At 45.4% G+C, this 15,238-nt stretch overlaps 1 protein-coding gene across 2 annotated transcripts in view; it reads left to right on the top strand.

Annotated features, from left to right (window-relative positions):
* The window catches only part of rhbdl3 (rhomboid, veinlet-like 3 (Drosophila)), a 53,286-nt gene continuing 38,048 nt past the window's right edge, over positions 1-15,238 (top strand). Inside the window, exons 1-2 of one of the 2 annotated variants that reach the window (XM_076043186.1) lie at positions 1-606; positions 1,170-1,193. In XM_076043186.1, coding sequence (XP_075899301.1) covers positions 466-606; positions 1,170-1,193 — 165 coding nt within the window. In that variant the 5' untranslated portion in view covers positions 1-465. The remainder of the gene's footprint in view (positions 607-1,169; positions 1,194-15,238) is intronic. The other variant, XM_076043194.1, reaches the window with a different exon arrangement.

The raw sequence follows: 15,238 nt of genomic DNA, 5'->3' as shown, positions 1-15,238 counted from the left end.
CCCGGCAGCTCCGGGAAGCCCAGTCATCCATCCCAGCAGCGGACCCAGCCAGGCGCTCCTCCCACCCGTGTGAGCTTCCCAGTCGGCAAGAGGCGGCAAGAGCAGACGGTCGTTCCCCACCACCGCCACTACCACACACACACACACACACACACACACACACACACACACACACACACACACACACACACACACACACACACACACACACCGCCGCGTTCACGCCTGCGTCGCGACGCCTGCTCTCGGACGACAGGGAGCCCAGGCAGGCAGGCAGGCAGGCAGGCAGGCAGGCAGGCAGTCCCGCCGACTCGCAAGGAACCACGACGCACCGAAAAATGTGAACTTGCCCGGACTCCGTGCGACTGCGAGTCGAGTTTCGCCGACTCACTTGGAACTATGTGAAGTCATCCCCACCGGGGTCGGGGGTGGAATTCGAACAGCTGCTGCTCCCGGCGGGCTTCTATGGAGGAGGGCAGGCAGAGGATGACGGCCGGTATCCGGGAGACGCCGGTGAACTCTTCCCCCGCGGTGGCCGCCAACGCCGAGGGCGAGGAGATCGAGGTGCTGGAGAGCACCGACGTCCTCCCCGTGGCTCCGGAGGACGTGAGTACACACACACACACACACACACACACACACACACACACACACACACACACACACCTGACCTCACGTGCACTACTTCAGAAGCCCTTTAGCCTAAAAAGAAGGTCATTGAAATTAATAATAAAAAGTGCTCCAGTAATTATCAAAAGTTTCTCTCTGAAACTGGAGCAGATTTAAAGTGCTGTGTCACAGCATCTCCAATACTGGGCAGAGGTCCTCAGGGACATCCACACCTATCAGTTCCCTCACAACATGCGCAAACACACACACACACACACACACACACACACACACACACACACACACACACACACACACACACACACACACATTGATTTTTAGCAACGTTATCATGTTTATTTTTTGCTGTGGCTCATCATGGAGCTCAATGACCAGAGACTATAGCTCTTTATTTTAAGGCTGTGATTAAGGCTGAGGAGGTAGTACTAGTTGTCATCACCTCCAGCAGGTGCTCCTCACCTGCTCCTGTGAAAATCTCCTCTTCAGTCCTCTCACCACTTGCTCCCCTCCTCTCTTTTCTCTCTCTCTGCCGGTCCCAGCAATGGAAGTCCCTGTTTGACAAGGTACGTAGCGCGTGCCGCCAGCCGTCGCGCTCACTTTCCATCTTGCACGCTTCCATGTCCCTCTGAGGCGCTCGTCTCCTGTGTGTGAACTGTGGGCGACCTCTGACATAATCCCTGCTCTCAACCTACGCCGGTGCAGATGTGTTGAGGAGCTGAAACGCTGGATTGTTCCACTGAAAGGTCACGAGACGTGGGGAATGTCTTTTAGCCGTGCCCACAGATGTGTTTGCGATTGAGAATCTAGTAGAATGGAATTGAATCGAGTTCACTGCCGTTCTTGTGCGTGTTCCTGAGTCAGTAGTGAGAAAAATGACCAAACAGACAACAAAGGTGCATAAGAAAAACAACATAATATCGGTGAGTACATATAGACACTAATGAAATATGGACCATAATGAAGAACAGATACACATTGATCTGACCTAGCACACAATATGAAGAAGGCTAGCAATGAAATAGTTTTGTGTGTGTGTAATTGTACATGTAAACTAGATCTGACATTGATGTGGTGCTGATGCATCGTGACCTCAACACTTGTGTTTTATCTCTTACTTAACGATCCAAGCGATTCAGTTTTAATGTATAAACTCTGCACGTTTGCACCAAAATGCAACTGAGATAAATCTCAACTTCATCACGTGTGCGTACTGGCACATCTTGACATCCAGACATACGTAGGCAACCGCTGAACGATTTCACTTTGGAAAACACAGCTAAACGCTCACCTGCTGCTCTCTGTCTGGGCATTCTGTGACTCATTCGCTCCAACCGACGTTGCACTAAACAAACCGAGACCAGAAATGTCATTTGGCCAAATGAGGTGTAGCCGCCAGGTCTCAGTCGATGCAGGTTGGCAAAGTTCTTCTCCCCTTTAGCCCCAGTTTGTCAAATCAGGCTGAATGAACAAACACATTTTTTTTTGTAGAGCCAAATCTTCTCTAATGCAGCTTTCAATCCTTGCACTGACATGCAAACCCAGGCTGCATCTTATGTCAAAAACCAATCCCAGCAGCGAGTGGGGGTGCAGGGGGTGTCTAGGGGACAGAAGGGGGCCTCCTTGATGTTGTGGGTGTGTGTGTGTGTGTGTGTCGCCTACTGACATTGACTCCAATAATGCAATTTAGGGTGATACATAATCCTGAGTGTATTGATCTATCAGTCGGGACGAGCTTGTAAAAAAAAAAATCAACACACACACACGCAGGTGGGCTCTAAACGCAAACACCCACACACACACACAGACACACACACGTGCACACAAAGAGACTCTGATACGGCAGGAAACCCCAGGAGAAGAGAAACACTGAGCGTCTGATCGCGTAAGCAGCCGGTTGCGGTGACAGACGGAGAGCGGGACCCCTGCGATCACACACACACACACACACACACACACAGACCGTCACCACCATCGCAGGGCTACTCTAGCACCTGCCTGTCCCAGGCCCCCCCACGATCATCACTGGGTTACATTTGTATGCATGTTTTGTGTGTGTGTGTGTGTGTGTGTGTGTGTGTGTGTGTGTGTGTGTGTGTTCAGAGGGGGGTGTGGCAAAGTTTAGGGTTCAACCAGAGGCTCGTGTCAGGCACGCTCTTTCAGTGGGTAGACTGAGGCCTCCTGGGATTGGGTGAAAGGCTCCCTGGGTTGTGGGGTGTTTGTGTGTGTGTGTGTATCAATGATGGAGCATTTTCTATTGACAGGCACTTGGTGGGCCTCTCCCTCCCATGCTTTCATGCACGCTTCACAGCTTTGAATTTGGTCAAGTGGACTTAAGTCCTACAAACGTATTTGTCCGAGGCCGGCGAGACCGCTGCCCCCGTCTGCCGGCAACAAACGGCCCTCTGCTCTATTATATTCTCCGTCCTTTCTCTCTCATTACAATGAGTCGCTCCATTTGTCAAGGTGCCGACCCAGCTGACCCTCCTCCGCTTCTGTGAGGCGGCTAAGGAAGAAAAATGACGACGTGGCTGAAAATACAAGGGCGTCGCCGGACTGGGGATGGGACGAGGTCTCGCCGATTAACTGGACTAATCCAGTGAGAGGCAGTCAGAGGTCCACTGTGTGTTGGGTTTGTCAGCAGGCTAAAGGAGATAAAGCAGATATAAATCTTGTTTTGCGTCTCCGCCGTATCAAGCCTGGTCAGCGGCCACGGCGGGCGCAGCAGTCTGAGCTTAATGTCCTGAATCGACACGTGTTGGAGGATGTTCGGGCTGTCGGCCTCGCAGCATGAGAATAATCTGCCGTCCTCGCATTCAAGACCTCTTCTATGGCCTGACTGAAAACATGTCAGGGGTAACACACAACATATCGTAGCAGGAAATAGATTTGCAATAGCGTTCAAAAGTTTGGGCTCACTGACTCATTTCTGCATTGGACTCCATTATAAGCAGTGTTTTTCTGAAATAATGGTCTTGATGGTAACGATGCACTGCAGGAAAATCAGCCAAGATGTGTTAAAAACAAGTATGGGAACATTATAGTGTTTAATGAAAACTATTTAAAATATTTTAATAGTGATTGAGAGAATTCCAAGTGTGCAAAATTCTGTGCGGACACATTAACAGTCGGTTCAGTTCAGCACATCCTGCCTGATTTTCCTGCACTAGTCATGTTCTTAGAGCATTCCAGTAGATTATTTCATGAAGCTGATTATATTGGAGTTCAATGCAGAAATGAGTCAGGGACTCCAAACTTTTGAATGGTTGTATACTTCGTATCTTGTCTTGTTGTGATTGAAAAAGACCCTTATTATGTTGATTTTCAGCCATTAGGAGTTATATATATATAAAAAAACAACAACAACCCCAAAACGGTCTTTACATTTCCAAATAACAGCATATTTAGTCCTCTGTTTACAACCGCCAGCAAAAAAAGTTGGGTTTCACCTCCCTCGTGTTTGGAAGGAGACATAAACAAGTTGGTCTCGATGGCAGCCTATTTTTAAAATGAGACAGTCACTTAAGTTGGCCTGCTTTATTCCAAACTGCTTATTATCCACAGTTTGACCTCCTGCGCTGTTCCTATATTGACTGATAGTGTAATTGAGCTCAACGCGTCACAGTTAATACATTTAAGATGAAGAAAAAGGACACCTCTCGCACTTCGTCAGCACTGGCGTCACTCCATATCAAAATATGCCTGTTGCTAATTTGTACCGATCATCACAGTTCTGTTCACGCGGCAAACAAGAAAACAGGCCAATCCTTTCGTCACCGTCGTGCCTTCTGAAGCAGCTTAAACTGCACACGGAACCCTCAGATCGCAGCGTTTCACTGGCTTCCATGGGAACTTGTCTGGCACAGCTGTCTGCTTCAGACCATTGGGAGAGCGAATCAAAGTGCTTTGTCGCTCCGCTCGACTCGCCCTCGAGTCTCGCTCCGCATTGAAGGCTCCCCTCTTGCCTCTGTGTGCGAGAAAGCACCTCCGAACGCTTTGATTCGCCGTGCTGGAATAGGCGCGAGGACCGCACACGCACACACAGACAGTGGGGTCTAATGAAGCAGAGCGGATCCTGTGAGGCAGACGGCAGCTGTGTTGCATCCACTCGGCCTCATAATCAAAGTGTCACAGCAGACCTCCGTCCCGCAGACACGGGTGCATCCATCTGAGAGAATACCATTTTGACAGCCTGATTGCGCACACCGTGCTTGATATCGAGATGAAGACGCGGGCTGCTTGGCGGTCCTCTGCCTTTGCTTGCGGATTTTCACCCTTGGTACCTCTTGGTTTGATTTTTTTTTGGGAGGATTTCTGCGGATTTGAGAGCAGTTTATGCACGGGACTTATCTGATAAAGCCTCTGAGGCGTGTTTACATGGCCCTTCAAAGTGCGCCAAGCTCATGTGTTGTGTGCTTACCGTAAATTTTAGCTTCTGATATGTTGCAAATGTTGATGTTCAATGAAATGTTAGGAAGACCGGAAAAATTATATAGAGTTCATGTACATATATACACACACATACACATAAATATGTATACACATATATGTATGTATATACTTACTGTATATGTGTGTGTATATATGTATATATGTATATCTATTTCTATATATTCATATATACAGTATATATATATGCATATATATACACACACACACACACACACACACACATGTTTATCTATTTATCTAGATATATATCTATATCTATATATCTATCAATCTCTATATATCCATGTCTATATACAGTACATAACAGTACATATATATTTACAATGTTTCATTCCCATGTAAAGGTTACATTTACAAGGCTTCAGGTCCTGTTGGCGCAGGTTGTAAAGGTCATGCATTTGCCTCAAGTACAGGCACACGGTGAAATTATCCCACAAGACCGGAAATCGAGATACCTCTGAAGCCTGAGATTTGTACTCTATGTGTGACTTGAAATGACTCGTGCAAAGGCCGTCGGTTGCAGGGATATTGCATAAAACCACGAACAGATTGTGGTTTTCAACAGAGTAACATCTATTTGTGCGAAAGCTCGTTTCCCTGCATTGTCGCAACAGGGAAGAAAAAAAGTCAGTGTGTGAGAGAACATATTGTGTGTGTGTGCGTGTGTGTGTGTGTGCACTGCTGCCCTGGTGTTGACAGCCTTCTCCTAAGCGCACATTGAAATGCCCCAGGCACGCGCCTGCAGCAGCTTAGCAATTAAACACTTTCACATGGCTGCATGCATTCCACGGAAGTGTTTTCCCTTTAATTTCTTGCTTGGTGGCATAGAAAAGCCTGTGACTTATGATCCTAAAACCCCTCACAGCAACCACACAAACAAAAATCTTTTAGATCTTTGAGGAATTCCGTCTAGCCCAGGGGAATTTCTGGGCTCATCTCTGGCGCTGAAAGCGCCGTGTTGGCCATTTGGCACTCAGCAGCTTAGTGCTTTGACCTGTGGTGCCAAACATTTCGCCTTTTTGGGAGCACAGAACTACTGAAAAATGCTGCAAATGGGTTTATAAATGCGTATTTTACATTCCAACTTAAAAAAAGGGGGAAAAAAAGCTTCAATGAATAATGTAATGTCCTTATTTTTTGCCTTGTTTTTGCAGACTGAGTAACATAACAGCCTGTTACAAATAAATGAGACTGAAGTTAAATTAATATCTAATGTCTGACTTTGCAACGGTTCATAAAGAATGAAGCACTTCAACTTAATCAAGACTCCAGTTATAGTTTTGCATCTTTAAGGACACACATGATTAAATACTGCATCTGAGACAAAACATTTCTAAGACTCTATTTGTCTTCTTTGTCAATGCAACACTCTGTAGTTGCATAAAAATGACTTGACATTGTTGTTACATTGAAGCCGGCTCGCTATGTGAAATCAATCTCAGATCTGAGTTTCCGAGGCTGCTTGTATATGGACCCGAGCATGCAACTTCTCTGTTTGAAAAGGGCCGCGGAATCAAACCCACAACCTTCTTGCTGTGCAAGACATCACTACTAACCACCCCTGTGTTGCCCTCTGAAAAAAAACAATTAAGGCAATCGGCTAACGGTATTCACTAATTACTGTTTGAGTAATTTGAGTACTGTTGGATAGTATATCGAGTGTCATTAATTACGAGATTATAGAAAATCGGTGATAAAGATGCCGCCTGTTCCCTGGTGGGACTCGTGTTTCCTTGTTTCTGCGGTGAGTTTCATTGGCTTTGTTAGTGAGAAACTGGGCACCCATCACTGACTGGGAAGAAAGGTCATTATCCCAAGTGGTTCTGTCGGGCTGTGCCATCTCCCCTTATCACAAGACACAGCTGGCGCCCTCTTAGTTTGTCTATTCAAGCTTTTTTAAGCACACTTCAAATGAATGGACCACCACCCAGGTAACTGGCACTTAATGGTGGAGCCAACACCCCCCTAACACACACACACACACACACACACACAAACACACACACACCCTCAGCTGCGTTCACTGGTGCGTGCGGTGGCACCATGTCCCACCACGCCCTGTCAGTTTCACCGACGCTGGAAGGCAATTGACAGCGAGATCATAACGGCTGGACAGTGCAATTAGTGAAAGGAAAGCGAATGGAGAGTAAATTCAGCTGTTAGTTGTTTTTTTTGGTAGCGAAGATAAAAAAGAAACTGAAGAAAAAGCAAGAAACCTGAAGGCAAACTTGATAAAGACGTTTAAAAAGCTGATGATAATCCAGCCACAAAATACATCTATTGTCACCCCAGATGTTCTGCTTTATGTGCAATGTATTGTAATTATAATTGCAACGCATAATGTGCATAATTCCCTCACTCCCTCACTCTTAGCCATATGCTCGTGGCGCACTGATGTGGTTGTGAGCCCAAAGCCCACTGGCTCGCAGACAGATGGCTGGGTCACAATGTGCCGACCTGGCCGATCTGACAAGACGGCAGTGATTGGCAACCCCGCCGTCTGAGAGAAAGGGAGAATCTGTGATGATGGTGATGAACAACTGTGCGATCCATACCGTGAAAGATGGCGGTAGGCGCCGCGCCCCTGCTTGCGTTCTATTTTTAGGTGCCGCGTGTGTTGATGGGATAACGGGCCGAGCCTCAAACATTCTCATTGAAAGATTTTAATAAGAGCTCATCCGGCTCCCCGCTCCTCTGCTGCCTCTCCCCCTGTTTGGCTCTAAATAGATTTTCCTTAATGAAAGGAGCAGTTCCAGTCGACAGAGTGTGAAAACAGCCACTGCTTTTATGCCGGGGTAAAAATAACTGCCGTGTCTGTCGATCTCCAAATGGGAAAAAGATGGGGCCATAATTGGCGACAGTGTGCAGACTCATGGTAGCGATGTCCCGCTATCAAAGTCTGTGCGTTGATGGCTGAATGGCTCTGTCAACTAACAGCCCCCATATTGTGTGTGTGTGTGTGTGTGTGTGTGTGTGTGTGTGTGCGTGCGCGCGTGCATACGGTACTCTGGGACCCACCAGGCCTAAAAATGTAAATCCATTACTGTGGGTCAAACGTGGGCAGTCTGAGTGACAGCAGACTGCCACCTGCTGAGAAACATATGTGTGATGGAGGCCGTGCAACTATAGATGCGTTTCCATGACAGTTTTTCACAAAATAAAAGCGATATTTCTAAAATTTCATTAGAATGTAGAATGGGTGAGAACAGATGTGACAGTTGATTAGGGAATTAGGGAAATAATTGTTTTCTGATTTGATTTGAAATGTTGACTGTGAAAGGGCAATATGCAATATCATCTCACTGTTGGATGTTGTTGGGCGACACGGTGGCGCAGTGGTTAGCGCTGCCGCCTCACAGCAAGAAGGTCGTGGGTTCGCCTGGGCCCTTTCTGTGTGGAGTTTGCATGTTCTCCCTGTGTCTGCGTGGGTTCTCCGGGTTCTCCCACACTCCAAAAACATGCATGTGAGGTCAATTGAAGACTCTAAATTGTCCGTAGGTGTGCATGTGAGTGTGAATGGTTGTCTGTCTCTATGTGGCCCTGCGATGAACTGGTGACTTGTCCAGGGTGTCCCCTGCCTTCGCCCTATGACAGCTGGGATAGGCTCCAGCAGACCCCCGTGACTCTGAGGTATGGAAAATTATGAATGAATGTTGGATGTTGTACTTCCTTGACTACGAAACAATCTGGCCACCAAAACCTCTCCCGACCAAACCAGGATGTTGCAGATACATTTAAAAAGTTAAAGTTCCAACAACTGGCACAAACTCAGGCAAGGGAAATTTGCATTACATACATCCCTTGAGGGAGCAGTGAGCAGCAGCAGGGCCACACTCAGGGAATTAGTGGCTTATCCAGACCCCAAGTCCAATCCGTGATGCTGAGTACCAAGCAGGGAGGCCATGGGCCCCATTTTTATCGTCCTTGATGTGACCCAGCAGGGGATTGAATCCACAACCTCCCATTCACAATGTGGACATTATACCACCATTATACCACTGCTCACTCAGTGAAAATCAGAAATTATTAAAAAAAAAAACAAGCAAACAAAGGAGGCGAGAATGTGGATGCAGTCCTTCTAGAAATTAAGATTCCCATGTTGGGAATTTGCAGCGTCAGAGTGCAATGGCTGCGTCACCTTGTGTGATCCACCTTCCCGATCACCTTCCTGACAAAGTGAGTATATAATATCGCAAGTGGGACGACATCCCTCTTGGTACTGCATGACCCAATCAAACAGCCATCGCCAGTTAGGTGATCAAGATGTTAAAGCTTTTTTGGATTCCTTGTCATGTTCCTTTAAAAAAAAAATAAATAAATATATATATATAGCATCAATGTTATTGGCGGTTCTAAAGAGACCTCCATCTTGCTCATGGCTTTAGAACATTTATAATATTTATAATAATTGCCTGTACAGTCAAATGGCTTGGTGGTTCCTCTGTGTTTGAGGCCACATATCCACTTGGGATCAAAGACATATTACAGAACACATTCATTCCCCTTGCCTGAAACCATAACACACTCCCACAGGCAGGGGTTTCAGAGCCGTTGACATGTCATGTGCTGGCCATTTCCCATCAAAGCCGCACCTGCAGGCTTGAGTGTGTCACAGGTTTGAAGGCCCTCTGGTTGACTTGAGTTGATGAAATGGAATATGTCTGCTTTGTGTCACGGATCTTGCAGAAATGACCCTGCTGCACACACACGGCCTTGTTAGAGCACACGAGTACACACACCAGCACACTTATGCACTGCACATTTTTGGGACACATTCCTTCACCATCAGCTGTACTGCCGCTTGGTGCAGCCTCGCAGGTGCGCTGTTGACACTGACACAATGTCCCTATGTTGGCTACGCACACCTGTGTGTGTGTGTGTGTGTGTGTGTGTGTGTGTGTGTGTGTGTGTGTGTGTGTTTGCTGTGTTTTCATGTTTGTTGTTAGCCGCCACTGTTGGGTTGTCCCATGGCGAGTAATCAACTCTGCCAATGGTTTGGTCGTCCCTTTGGTATAACTAAACAGCGACCTGATTAAAATAGCATCTTGTAAGCCCTCCATCCTGACTAACTTGGCTCAACCCGATTGAAATTTCAATTGGATGAGAGGAGGTGGTGTAACTTTGTTTGTAATCCTATCCGAGTGCATGAAAGTGACACATGGGATTGCACATCTTAGTGCCACACTGCTGACAAAGATAATCAGTCTACCCTCCTCTCTTCCTGCTCAGATCTTAATTAAGGGGATGTTGCAGTCTGACAGGAAATACAAAAAGTTTGATTGGCCTAACTCGATCTTAAAAATTGGCTTCAGGGTATCCCTTGATGTTGGATCATGAGGCCACAAAGCAGCTACGTCACCGTCCACGGCGTTAGTGGAACTCACAAATCAATCCCATCACGTTATTCAGCGGTCATTTAAACAAGACAATCTGATCTCTCAATTTGAAATGATTCAGTCAAATATTTTGGATTTGAACTCCAAATTTTTGCTGTTTTTTTTTTTTTTTTTTTTTTTTACATCACTTTGCCATGCTTCGTGGTCAGTTTGTTGTGTTTATTATTGGATGTTTTGAGAGAGTGTGTCATTCACGAGATAATACAGAATGCTCATTATTCAGAGGTAACCAGCTTTTTCACGCCTCCACTCAACCTGGAATTCGAGTCTGTAGTTTGTTGTACACAGCCATTGTTCTCCCTGAATGTGCTCTCCTCTTTTTTAAAAAAAAACCAACTTTGCTGTGTTTGTGAATGTAGGTTCATCTTCATAAAGATGCTTGAAATAACCTTTCAGAGTCTTGTTTATGTTTCTTTCCCTGGTTTCTATTAACTTGACTGCTTCCCTCGAGTGCCTTTTTGCTTGTCATCTAAAGTAAAGAAATACAGTTTGTACTTGGAAAGCGGAAGATGGGGGTACTCATTGATCCCATCCTGGGAAATTCATTTCTACTATTGACCTATCCCCTGAGGAGTGGTGAGTGGAAGCGGTGCCAGTCTTAGTAATCACCGGGTGATCTTGACCCTGGATGATGAGTGCCAATCAGGGGCTGGCCAGGGATTGGGCCAAGCACCTCACAAGGCAGCACCGGTGATGCAATGAGAAAGTGGTTGTTCATTCATTACACAAACGTGAACATGCGGAAGCTTGAAGGAGAACAACACACACAGAGGTCATATGACATAGCTTTCTGTTCAAAATGTCAGTATGCAACCAGAAAAGCAAATTCTGTTTATATATATGTTTTTACGCACTCTAGTGGCTTTTTTTTTAGTCTTAAGAGTTGTCACCATTTTTTTCAGTTCAGAGATTTTAACAAAAGGCAGGAAAAACTGAGGTCAGTGGGAAAAATCAAGCTCCGATTGATATAAACTGAAGAGCGAGCACATGCGGCAGTGATTCTTACCCACATGCCTGTCCTTGTCACAGTTCCCTCCTTCAGCACTTTATCCCCGCTGGCAGGCATTGGCAGCGATACCCTGTAAGATGACACTGAGGGAAAAAGGAGAACAGAGATATGAGTGAAAGCTAAGCAGTGTCGATCACCTTGGGCATCTGCTGAGCCTGCGAGGCCAGGCCAGCTTGCCAAAGACAACAGCAGCGGCTGGGCTGTCAAAAATACTTTGTGGAAGTCAGTTTACTCTATTCTGATGCCTCAATTCTGAGTGTTGTGGCTGCAGGAGTTTCCACTACAGCCAAGGGTGACTGCAGTTTTACCACCACAGCCTTGTCTTTGTACTATTTAATGCAGTGGCTTTAATGCACACTTTACGAAAAAAAATAATCGATATTTTAATGCTTAATACTCAATGCATTTAATAATTGGTGTGGAAGACAGATACATGTTTAAAAAACTCAAATAGCCATAGTGAGATCATTCATCTTTATTTCATTTTTCCTCATATGATTTCAAACTAAAGCAGACATTTAAAACACGTTGGCAGCGTGTAAACCAGCCACAAAGTTGGCCATTTTGTAAGATTATTATTTTATGTGTTGTTCTGACCCAGTGAAAACGGCATCATTAAAGACTGTGTTGTTAGCTGTAGCAAGCAGGTGTTAACTAGCAGGAAGGTCTTGAAAAGCAGCGACTATTGTTCTGCTCAGCTTGGATCAAAACACAGTGGGGGAGGTTGAGATGCAATTCAGAGCGACTTAGAAGCAATTGTGAGTGAGAGACCACGTTGTTCAAGATGACATGATGGATTAGCAGATGTGGTTTTTTATGTTTTTTTCTCTTTTTAGGTGAGCAAGTGCATCAACCCCTTCTTTGTAACTTTATAGCTTTTTATATTGTTGTTTTTTTTTTTTAGTTTTTTTTTTTAGGTTTCTTTATATTAATAACTGATTGTTTTTAATTATGCTGTTCCAAAGTGCATGTCACAGCTGGGTGTGTGAAATAAGGGCTCCAAAATGCCTGTCCTGCCCACCGACGACTGCACTGCCTTGCAAGTTGCTGCTCCCAGTAGAAATCATCTCAGCATCTCTGAATGTAAAGAGCATGGGGAATTCTTCTTTATGATGCAAGGTTCTCGGCAGCCTCTGCTGTCGCTTATTGCGGGGTTTGTCCAGGGTCTTGTAAATATGTTATTATGATAAAAAGTAAACATGGAAATCATAACTTACTGTTCCATCCCAGGGGAAGACAAGCATTTGCTTGACATTTCAAATAAGAAGAGGAAAACAAAAAAGATGAAAGTGAAGGCAGAGGAGTGAATCTAACACGCCATCAGGTTCCTGAGCAGGATGACGTCTGAAACCTGCAGGGCAGGACCGAACCTGATGGGTGTAAGACGTTCGTACGGCATCACCCACAGCTGCACTTACAATCTGACAGATGTTGGTCCACTGCTTACGGTAAAGATGATGACTGGCAATTCAAAGACTTCTTATGGGCATTCCTATTTGAGGGGTCATAGCATTCGGTGGGGTATTTTCTTTTTAGTTGATTGAATATGCACCCTTTGTATTGTTGCTGTTCACCATCTAAAAATGTTACGTCCCAGAACCCAGAATTAACTTTTATTATATTTGGTTACAACAACAATAACTGCCCCATTTACGCTCACTTCTTTCATCTTGTGATCAGGAGATTTTTTTTTTTATCTGTATAATCCGGAATTCAAGTCTAATTCTGCAGCCCTGTTGGAGATGCATCACAAGGTAGCCGCTCTTTACAAGGAAGGATCTCCTAAAGTGGGTAATGGAATTGAAAACAGGTGTGCTTGTTGAGTGGTTGGGGCATTTTTACCTCAGTTTTAGTTCTCTTACTGCTAAACTATGCAAAAGAACTGCAAGTTCTACCTTTTCAGTCAACATTCTAATATACTGTACATTTTCTATTCATTCTACATGGTGGTTTTTTTCTGAACAAAGGGAGTCGATCTCAGACAGAGCACCACTGTTCCTTGCAATCTCTCTTTTTAAGATTAGGGGATGGATTTAAGGGTCTATGGCTTTGAGGTAATCTTCGATTCGGTGAATTTCTACCAGCATCAGAAGGCAGCTGACTGGCTGATCGCCAGATTGTAGCTGATTAATTAAAGTCCGATTTGTGGAATTGCCCCGAACTAACCTGGGAGGCGAAGTGTCAATACAAGGACACGCTGTATTTAACATGTCCTTCTTTTTTCCTCAGACTTATCCTTCTTGTAGGGGAGGGGCTGTGGTTGAAGGTTGACAGCCAGCCAGCTACAAGGGTTCCACCCAATCCAGATGGCAACCTTGAAAATGTCTCAGACAGCCCTGCCAGCTCCCCCAACCCCGCCGCCAGCCTTGTTTAGCCCCTCCATCACCTCCCCCCCCCCCTCCAATTCTTTTCTTCTGGTGATTTGATGAAAATAATTTAGGGGGTGGAGAGGGGCTCCCATCCAGGCATCCAGCCCAAGCCTGTGGTCCATTTGCCAGCTATTAGAGATCATAAATCTCCACAGTGAATGGGATGGCTGCCATCAGTGGCGCTGGGTTTTGATGGGGTTTTGTTGCGGGTGGGTTTGGAGGGTGGGGGCGGGGTGTGTGTGTGGGGGGGGTGACCTTAGGGCAAGCCTTGAGCAAAAGAGGAGTCTGAATGGGAGCGAAAGACGGTCTGGAGGCGCCTTGTTAAACAAATGTTTTTTCACATCCCCCTTTTATTAAAGGCTGCTGAATGTCTGAATGCAAGTTTGATCAAAGGTTTTGGCCGGAAAGTATTGAGTGGTTCTCACTTTTGTGTAAATGGGAGTTTCGGGAGTAAAAAGGTCACCAGTCTCAACCACAACCTTATGTGAGTATCTGAACGTTGCACTGTCATTTTGATTCCGTCGTTGCGTTTACACCTGGAGATTACACAGTGTTACCGGAATTGTTTTGCACACCGTGTCTTACTTTCACACTAAACCATTGCAGGAGACACTCTGGGATTTTAAAGGTCTTTTAGATCAAACGTCTCAATGGCACCTCTGCTCTCTGAAACCCATTATATCCAGTGACTAAGACACTTTGGCTTTGCAAAGCACAGCTCAGACTATTTTCTTTTGTATAAATAAAAAGGCAAGGCGATAAGTGCCATAATTTACTCTTGTGTCAGTATTCCTCTTTTTCCAGGTGGTGTGAGTTAGTTTTTCAGTGTCTGGGTTCTGGGTTGCATTTATTTTCTGTAAGCAAAACATTGCTGCCCTGTCATGTTGTTCCACCTCTCTGGCTTGTTCTATTCAACGTTCATTTGGCATCGACTCTGCTGCTCTCTCAAATGTATATTCCTCACTGGTATTAGGTCATTTATTTCTCTCTGAAACTGAAAAACAGATCGAAGATGCCCATTTGAGGTACAATGGCCCGGTGTTGCTATAGCCACATAAAAAGTCTGTCGCTGGTGGCCCTCATTTATCAAATGAGAGCATAGAGACCAGTGCGGGTTCACACATTCAAGTGGACATATTGAAAAGCCTTTTGTATCAGTGTTCATGTGAGATTTGTAACATTTGAAAACTTTAATTTCTGGGTATTTGGCTAAAGCAAATGTCTCTGTGCTGGGAACTGGTGCCAAAAATGTAGTGATGTCTGGCAGGCAGAAAAGTGGGATTAAAGGGAGTCAAACGGCATGGATGGAATGAAATCGCCACTGCAGTCAGCAGCGTTGGCGTAATCTCCGGTCTCCAGCTGATGTTGATTTACAGCCTCTCAGC

This window comes from Nelusetta ayraudi, unplaced genomic scaffold (genome assembly GCF_046127955.1).
Source record: "Nelusetta ayraudi isolate G7.1 ecotype Tasmania unplaced genomic scaffold, CSIRO-AGI_Nayr_v1 ptg000004l, whole genome shotgun sequence".
NCBI lineage: Eukaryota > Metazoa > Chordata > Actinopteri > Tetraodontiformes > Monacanthidae > Nelusetta > Nelusetta ayraudi.
The sequence above is the reverse complement of the archived record's forward strand: the minus strand, read 5'-3'. Positions and strand labels throughout refer to the sequence as shown.